The 10,000-nt window shown below is 37.2% G+C and overlaps 1 protein-coding gene across 2 annotated transcripts in view; it reads right to left on the bottom strand.

Annotated features, from left to right (window-relative positions):
• Positions 1–10,000, bottom strand: part of LOC138038835 (D(1A) dopamine receptor-like) — an 11,936-nt gene that overhangs the window by 1,390 nt on the left and 546 nt on the right. The window contains exons 2-3 of one of the 2 annotated variants that reach the window (XM_068884902.1): positions 6,035–6,201; positions 1,926–2,253 (exon numbers count right to left, since the gene is read on the bottom strand). In XM_068884902.1, coding sequence (XP_068741003.1) covers positions 1,926–2,229 — 304 coding nt within the window. In that variant the 5' untranslated portion in view covers positions 2,230–2,253; positions 6,035–6,201. The remainder of the gene's footprint in view (positions 1–1,925; positions 2,254–6,034; positions 6,202–10,000) is intronic. The other variant, XM_068884901.1, reaches the window with a different exon arrangement.

The following is a 10,000-nucleotide window of genomic DNA, read 5'->3' as shown; positions in this document are numbered from 1 at the left end:
ACATGTGGTTACAAGGCAAGATAGAAGCTAAAAAACAAATTGGTTTTATTGATTTTGGGAAAATGGCTAATTTCAAGCTCAGTTTAAACTAGAGCTGCCGACGGCAGCCTCGCCTATACCAAATGGGCGTCAGTTGACTCCGAGAAAAACCGTTCGACGGTCCATTGAAATCGGGCAAATCTTACGTTACGTTATTGAAATGATCAAACTTAGTTACTTTAATTCAAAATCTGAAAACTTGCTAGAATGATTTAAGAAGAAGCTTAAGTCATTTTTCTATAAAAGATTTACTATTCATGGTTTTCAACCAAGACGACATTCATTCTTACACTGTTAGTTTGTTTCAAGTAGGTAAAATTCAAACGATCGAACCAACAATATTACAGAGAACACAACTGAATCGAAGTTTAAAAGTATAATGCTAAACTGACATGATCAACTTGTTTGTTGAGTTCGGGTTTCAACTGCTCAATATGGAAGCTCTCCTTGATTTTGAGTTAATAGAAAGAAGTAACATTATCAATAATTTTGAAGCAAGAAACATCACAATTATCTTGATTCACTCCCTTTCAGTACAAATTAGGGTTAATTAAAATTCTCATCAACAGGGCATATAAAATCAACAACACTACCAAGGGTTTTCAAAACGATATCAATACTCTAACTACTATTTTGAAACGTAATGTGTTTCCCAGTTGGTTAATTGACAAGTTCGTTCAAGGTTATCTTTAAAATAAAAAGGTTACTACAAAAGAAGCCCCTAAACATTATGTATCCAACTGCCATTTTTGCAAACTACCTTACATCGGTTTCTATTCATCTTATACCAGAAAGAAAATTTCATCTATTATCAGCAAGTATTGCAACGATTTCAATGTTAAAGTAATGTTCTCTCCATTCAAACTGTGCAACATTTTTAGTCCAAAGGATTTCATTCCGGATTCTCTCAAATGACGTGTTGTATACAAATTTACTAGTGCGGGCTGTGGTGCTCGCTACGTCGGTGAAACTAAGAGACATCTCTACACACGTGTAAATGAGCATCTTTTCCGGAATAAAATTCTCATATTTTCAAGCATCTCAAAGCAACTCAAAATCAAGGAGAGCTTGCATATTGAGCGGTTGACTGAACCCGAACAAGTTGATCATGTCAGTTTAGCATTACACTTTTAGACTTTTACCGTTATTCAGTTGTGTTCTCTGTAATATTGTTGGTTCGTTTGAATTTTACCTTCTTGAAACGAACATTTAATCTACAAAGAATCATTGTATTGATAATTATATATATATATACGAATTATCTTGTAAAAATTTTATGGTTACACTCACTATGGCTGAAGATGATGTTTGAAACATCGAAACATGTTCCGTAAATTCAAAAGTGTGGTTGTACTTTTAAAAATATTACGAAAAGCATTTATTCACAAGCACGTTCTTGTCAACCATGAAGTTTTAACCCTACTGAATATGAGTAGATGACCATGTTTAAATCGAAGAAACTGTGTAATTCAGGAAAACAAATATTTTGTCGCTGTAACAACGGACTAAAACAACCGATTCCGGGTGAGAAATAGCCGAAATACTTACAATAGATGCTACACTGGTTTGAAGAAACTTGAATGCAGCTCAGAGCGCTGGGTCTTGAAACTGCAGGTTTCAGTCTAAGCTACATTCAAGTTTCTTCAAACTAGAGCAGCCTCAAACTATGTCATAATAGATTTGTCCGTGATAGTCAACTTGGTTGCGTTGTGAACTGTAACTTTCGTTAACTCGTTTCATGATCATTTCTCTTACTCAAAACCCCGCATAGAACATCCCATAAAGAACCTACTGCCTTTTTAAATCATTAAAACTGCAGCCGTGACAATGCTCAATTTTCGGACGGTTCCCACTACTAACAACTTTTCCTGGTTCTACAATATTACCTGTTGTTTGATAAGTGATGTGATATCCCAAACTGACTGGAATAACTAGTACACCCATCAGAAAATCAGAAATGGACATGCTTGCCACAAAGCAAAAAGATGGGATACGCATTCGTCGAAAAACCCACACGAGACGGCATACAACAAGGTTCCCGGTCGACGTAAGTAAAATAAGAAAAGCGAAAAATACAGTGATTGCAATCGTTGTTGAGGTCCATTCACTCTGTACTTCAGATTCAGTAACCTTGAAACTTGTGTTGGAAGTGTAGCCTTCTTGATTATCGAGACCTTTCCAGCTCTCCATGTCAGTCGCCTTCACAGAGGCTCCCTACGAAAGTGAAACGTTCGGGAAGCGTTATTAGAAACTCCTTTATATATCGACGTTCAAAGGTATAATTGCGGCATAAGTGTGTTAATATTGATTGTTCAAGTGTCATGTTTTGACAAAAATAGGAAACCAAAAACAACGCAACATATTCGAAACCTCTTACAAATATTGATATCTGGTTTCCGCTTGAGTGTCCTCTATTTGTCTAAATTCGAACCACTCGACAAAGACTTTCTGGAATAGAGAGAACACTACCGCGATATAAAATTATCTCTTTTGTCTTTCACAGCCAGACATGATTTTTACTTCAATACTTGTCACTACTGACATGTTATTTACGCATCACCGACTCAGAAATTGCTACAGGCAGTTGATGATAAGAATGCGAGATTGATAAAAGAGTGAGGTAAGCTAACAGTGATTTCTTGCCTTCGAACGAAGTTACATTGACGCCAAAATCTGGAAAATTTTGAGACTGTTTAATAGTTCATTCTTGTCCCGGCGGCTGCCAGATAAAGCCGCGCAGTTATTCCGGCACTCGGTGGTTATGGCAACCGGCCAATTGGAATTATTATGTTTTTTTCTTTTTTTTTGACTTGTGAACTGAATGAATAAACTTGTTTTTGACGGACGTTTCCACGATCCGTGGACCGATCCGTGTGCATCAGTGTTGCCTCGCGCCGACGAGTAGTCACTAATTTGGTGAAAACCGGCCTCGGAACGAAACCGTATTAAATTGGAATTTCGTTCTCTCACGGTTAAGTGAATACGAGTGAGTCGAGCTCGAAAGGAAGTATTTTCGCTGCGCAGGAGACTACTGTGATTCACCACCGATTCCGGGTGAGAAATAACTGGAATATTTGCCCAAAATTTAAGAGAGCACATTTTTGCGTCACAGGAGATCAGTGCGGACTGAAGCTAGTCCAGTTCAAGTGCTGTAGGGGTATGAGAGGGATGGCTATATAAATTAAGTGGGTTATAAACTCCAGGGAAAGGACATGAGAACGAAGAAGGACGTGCGGTTTTGCTATGACGTCATTTAGCTGAACATCCAAGGAAACAATGTTGTTCCAAATCTCGGAAACTAGAACGTGAGGTTATCATATTAATCAACGTAAGAAATATTTGTGTTTGCCGTTCGTATTCGCTCTGACGGCGGGATGATGTTGTCAGTCAAATCCGGTCTCAGGTTGATTCGTTTTTACCTAGCTAGGTTAAATTGGTGATCCTCATTTTACTTAGGTTGAATATGCACTCTACCTAGTTTAAAGCAGCTATTAACCCCCAAAAAAGGACTGAAACCACCTATAACTTCCCTCAAGCGCTGACTTAAGCATCTCAGCACATGTTCTTAATGTTTCGTGTCATGTTATCGGTTTCTGATTTCATCAGTACACTTATTCATTCAACATTACAACATTATATATTTTGTATAATAAGTTAGTCGATATCCATGCATAATATACAAAACTAATTCTAACCTGACCAAAAATGCTTTTAGTTTAGTTTAGTTTAGTTTAGTTTAATTTATTCGCCACAATTCATGGAGTGGCAGGGGAGAGGAACAGAACTTTCGTCCCAATTGACACCTAACCCCTATATCCATAGATCAGACCACAACACCGGGAGTTCCATGCCCTACTCTTCTCGAATAGTGTGTGGGTTCTTTAACGTCCCACAGATTTTATATATACCCAAGGGTTGTGAGACGGGACCTCCGGCTTATAGTCCTTATCCGAGAAGACTTGAAAGTCTAACCATTTGCAGATGGCGTTACAAAGGCAGCACTTTCTCCTCAGTTATTTAAAGACCCTGAGTGTTGGTCCGGCCGGACTTGAACTCACGACCTCCCGCGTGACAGCCCGGTGCTCAACCAACTGAGCCACCGGTGCGCGGTACCAAATTTTCAACCTGCAAAGACACAGATTACAATGGCGAAATGTACAATTGCGGGCTGACGAATGAAAGAAGCAGATACTGATAATTCGCAATTCTTTATAACAACTTATTGCGTTCGACATTAGGGAAACGCAATTCCAATCTTGGTTTTCGTGTGCATAGGGTGACCTTTAGCCATTTTCCTTTTTTCGTTTGTTTGCTTTTCCAGTGCCATCTTGAATTAAGTCATGATACCTGCATTGATACGACATATGCGCAAAATGACGATCGCGCAGCTCTTGATTGTTTCTTTCCCTACCCTTCTCCTTTGCTTCCAAAGCGACTGTCGAACACACTTCAACAATCTAAGATTACCAGTTTAAGGTGGCTGGAACCAGTTTCACCACTTTTAGCAACCTCGTCCCCGGGAGACCCTGGGAACGAGGTTGCACTTGCAAAAAAGAGTTGTCACCACACGGCAGTATCACGTAACAGCAATCATTATGGTACCATATGAAACACCAATTATTGCTTAACAAAATGCACTCACCATTGTGACGTAATATGTTACCAAGGCAACACGAAAGCTCTCCAAAAACACCCTATATTTCGTCACTACTTGCTTATATCTCGAATATAAACTCGGTGACCCCATTTCGTTTTGTAGAGTAGTAATTGGCAATATGAGGTAGAACTATCAGCAAAGTTTTAAAAAATTCCTGGGAGCCAATTCAGAGCAACTTTAATTAAATGTTTCGAATAGTGATTTATTCAGCCGATAGCGCTATCCATCGTTTGAACAACTGGGGCCTGTTAGCTGCGCATGCGTAGAATTAGTTTCTTACTCTAAAGCAACACTAATAACATTACTGGTTGATAACACACCAACGCCTGAGTCAATTTCCTTTGCACTGTGAGAATAATGCGTGATGAATTCTATAATCGAAGCAGTTATCAGATATCCAGTTTTCTCAATCGGTAAAAACAAGTGTTATCTGCTTAAACCTTCGGTTTCGGCTGATAACAATCAATTTCGGTTATCACAAAAGCCTCATCCTTCGATTGCTTATCGCAGACATTGTTTACTGTTGTTGGATGAAAAACTTGACATAATTAATGAAGCAAAACAGCGGATAAAATGTGTAATCAGTTGCATCAGGTATTTATTCTGACATATTTGACAATTATTCCATGGGCGCACGATGGATATCAGTTAGCAATAAGTAATCTCATATCCATAGCTGAGAGCGAATGGAATGGAATAATTGTCTTTGCATACTTGGAAATTTCGTTTCACTTCACAAACTTGTCAACATGGCAAAATTTGCACGACCATACCGTAGATGAACTAAAAGGACTGTATAGAGAGCCAATCAGATTTTGATATTATTACTTAGTATTTTCTATAATAGTGGATAAAGTGGATAAAGTTCAAGGCGCGCTCTGATTCACTACTCACCAGGGGCACCCAACGCCAATTTTCGAAAAATATCAGTTCGGAAGACAATTTGAGATCTAGAATTTTTGGAACATTTCTTGTAAAATTTCTCGCTTGCCTGCCTCCCCTAGGATTTTCGAACATCTGAAAAATGGTATAATTGCCCATTTTCAACGGATTTTTACCCTAAAAAGGTCACCTAGAATTTTCGGGAGCCTTTTTTCTTGCTGAAATTTTCGAAACGGTAAGTTTTGATAGTTTTCGGATCACTAGACTTTCAGCAAGGAAATCCGAACAGTTGAAAAATTTTTAGGGGATAACAATGCTATGTTTAAGTGGTTTTGAACTACAGTCTCGTTGAACTACATTCTCATTGCCCCTGACTCACGCCCGAAATAAAATATTGTAATCGGCGTTGCTGGACTAAATGAGTTAAAATCATCTTTTTGTGCAGTATTATCTCACCGTTTCGCGGCTCGGTTAATATCCACCAACTGCAACTTCCACTCCAGTGAATAGTTGTTAATTATTCCGCGTGGCATATCATTTATGAGCTTTGTGCTGTCGAATTTGAAGGATGTTTGTATCTTCTCATGGGGTGTGTTATCCTGTGTTATGGCATACCACTGAAGCTGATGAATGGTAAATGAAGGCATATACATAATGATAGCGACTGAGATTGATATATAGAATATATGAAATGTTCATACATTTTAACTGCGGAAACGAAATTGATATACATGGATTTAAGCCTGAAAAAGTCCACGTTTGATTGAACGGGGCTTGAAACCATGACCAGGTGATTGTGCTGCGCCATACTGTATTCTATGTATCATTCATTCATCTTACGGAATATAACTCTCAGTCATAGGTGATCAGCTCCAAGTTGGCTTAATTGAAAGCTTAGTTGGTAGACCAGCGCAGCGCTGAATAGCACTGACGTCAGGGGTTCGACTGAGCTTCGTCCAAGCCGGGATCTTTTTCAGGCTTTCTTCGCAAGCATTCTTAACTTGCGAAACGAAAACGAAAGCGTTCGTTCATTTATTTCCTAAATATCATCATGATAAATGTAAATCTTTCTTTTTTCTCAAGTGAGCATGTGAAATAAAGATTGTTGCAACAGTTCTGCAGTACTCACGTATAGCGGTAAAAGAGATTGTGCGCCTTTTCTTAAAATGACAGCCCTAAATTGATATTTACATGTATTCTTTCGAATAAAGGCAGAATTAAAATTCAACGCCACTTCAGGTTCTTTGGAGAATTGTCACAAACAAACAAGCTCTAAACCAGATATATTGAAATTTTATATCTAATCTGAATAAGATCACTTCGTTGAATAGTTGAACAACGGCTTATCAAGTGGCCCAATATTTTTTCCATAATTTAAAGTGTTTTTGTACGTCAGATCTCATGGGAATAATTTCAATATAAACAGATGTTAGCAAAGGTGGCCCTCTCAGGGTGAATGAATCTTTCGAAATCCGAAAACTGTCAAGCTTTGCAGTTTCGTCAGCGTTCAACAAGCTTCAGCGAAGAGACTGCACAAATATGTGGCCAACCGATTTTTAAGTTTTATTTTATGTCCTTATCCAGTGAGAAGGCAGATAGAGCTTAGAATGTCTCATACTAGTAATCACAAGAAATGATGCCCATTTTCCCTCTCCAAATTAGAGCACACGAGCAATTTCTTATGATCACTAGTGCAGGATATTCTAGTCTTTATCTGCCTTCTCATTTCCGAACCATTTGGGACAACTTTGAATCATTTTGGTTTACATAAAAAAAACAACAAAAAGGTCATCTTACTCTACACTATTGTGTCAGTGATTATTTCAACATCGATTCAACAGGCTCATGTCCCTTATTTAATAATTTTCTCCTCAGTTATCGCGAAGCTTTAAATTTGGGACAGCAGAAGGAACCAACTTACTGTACTCCTAATTTTTTGGGTTGTTAACATAAGGTCCAAGTCAAATATGAAGCTGAGCTTTTCATAAGTCGCTTTACTTCTAACAAAGACATCTTTAAGAATAAATGGACGGGACTACAGATTCCTTTCTTATCATAACCTATTTTATTTAATTCCTTTTTAACTTAGTAGCGTAGTAGTGCTTTACACAGGGTATTTTGTATTCCTGTGGTACTTTATATGTATGTTGAAGTGGTCTGTTTCTTGAAACAAAAAAGAAAAATAGTGTGTTCTTTTCAACTGAAAACTAATTATGGAAGGGCAGTTCTCTTTTCGAATTCAATATTGCAAAGAGCATTTTTAATTGCTTTTGAATGCACCGGTAAGATCAAGAATTTTCGACAACAGGTTTCCATTTCGCAGAAAATAATGTGTTTTTTAAAGTGCTTTTATTCTAGTAGCCGCCGAAATTATATTTCCTCGCTCTTACCCAATGATCTATCAGCTAAATGGCCTTAAGGCGGAAATTGATCGGTCTTTTTTTAAATACTAACAAGAAACAGAAATGACGTTCGTCTGTAGCCCTTATAATGAAAGACAACACATGTATACGCACCCAATTGGTCTGCAATAAAGTCCACTTGGTCTCTTTGGAAGCATGACTAATGTTCAATTATACTTGCAAAAATCAAATTTTGAACAAGAACGGACTCTTGTTTTGAATTAAAATATTATGAAAGTAAGTTGCAGGACTCGGAGAACTAACTGCTGAAGTTCAGAGATAATAATAATAATAATAATAATAATAATTATTATTAGTATTATTATTATTATTGTTATTGTTATTGTTATTATTATTTGCAGTTTATTGAAACGCCTGTTTGCAATCCCATTACAAAATTTGGGCGCCCAAAAAGCGTAACCAATTCCTGTTAATCCCTAAAAAAAATACAATCTTTTGTCGATATTATATATCCTACATAATAGTGTATATCCTAAGTATCTAAATGTAAAAATCCTAACCATTGATCTGTGTATCTAAAAATCTTAAATCTTCTTTCTCATAGATTGTTGTAAAAAAAGTATCCCAAACAAAAAAATGCTAATAAAAAATCCTAATAATATATACGGCCTTAAATACGGCCTTAAAGTATATCTAAAAGTTCATCTTTGCCTTTCTTATGAAATTGTTCAGTGTTCAAGAATTTTAAAGTTCCTTGCAATGTTCAGAGTGCATGATAGCATTGCGTTCTGCATCTGCTTCAGTACCAAGTCACACCTGGCTCCTACCAAGCACTTGATTGACTTCCTCATATCTTTTGAATAACCACCACCCAGTACATCCATGAATGATGTTATGCTGAGAAACTTTATATCCTAGATATTGCAGCTTGAGTTCCCATCTGAGTTGACCATACTTTCGCATTTTCTCCTCCGTCTTCATCTGTCGATTTTCCATCTACGGGCAGCTCATCTCGATCAGGATTACTTCTTTCTTTACTTTATCAACGACTTGCGCGTCGATGCGATTTACTCGAACTTCTACTTGCTCGGCAAACAGAGGTACATCCCACAAAGCCTTGAGTTCTTCGTTCTCGTAGACTGGCTTTGGACTGATTTGTTTATACTACGCATACTCCTCTCTTTGTAATAGGTTATATTTGCTTAGAATCTCGAAGAAATGGATTCTAAGGACGCTGTTGTGTCTTTCTAGGTATTTGGTTTATTATTATTATTATTATTATTATTATTATTATTATTATTACTATTATTATTATTACTATTATTATTATTATTATGAAAACTTTGGTCGCCGAATAACACTTGAATATCGTTTAAACACCTAAAACAATTGAAAATGCATAAAACATTTTACGCTTTTTTGGCATAATGAACTCGTCACGATGAAGAACGTTCGATTTTGACGACAATTGAGAAACACGTTATTACCTTTGGAAAAATTCCACTAGCGGGGATTATGCTTTAAGACCTTTTTTTCCGCTATTAAAAAGTGTTCGGTTCCTCGTCTTGCACAAAAGCGCATATCTTCCCCTCAAGCAGCTGTTACTCTAAAAAAATCCGGTTTGCCAGCGGCAACCTTTTTTTCATATTCAGCAGAGCGCGCTGGAAGCACGAAAAAAGCAGTTTGATCACGTTTTGAAAAATGTGTCAAACAATTGCTTGATTTCCTAAATAACAAAGTTCAGAAGCGTCTCAACACAAGAAAAGAACCAAAACTTATTTTTGTTTATATAAAATATCTCTCAAATCGCAGCAGGAGTTTTTTTTTCTCAATGTCTTCATTTATATGGAGTGCTCCGCTTTTTCATCAGAAATCACTCGCCAACGTAACCAACAAACTTGAACTGCAAAAAGCAGGGACTAACTTGACATCTCTCTTTCTGTTTAATACGAGGCACTTGCTCGCCATTAAAAATCACACCAAAAGAAAAGTATTAATGGTTTCCACGAGAATGGCTGTAAATAATGTCTTTGCAAGGCTATTGACTGAACATGTATTA

Source organism: Montipora capricornis, chromosome 2 (genome assembly GCF_036669925.1).
Source record: "Montipora capricornis isolate CH-2021 chromosome 2, ASM3666992v2, whole genome shotgun sequence".
NCBI classification, from domain to species: Eukaryota; Metazoa; Cnidaria; class Anthozoa; order Scleractinia; family Acroporidae; genus Montipora; species Montipora capricornis.
This window is presented reverse-complemented; position numbering and strand designations above follow the sequence as displayed.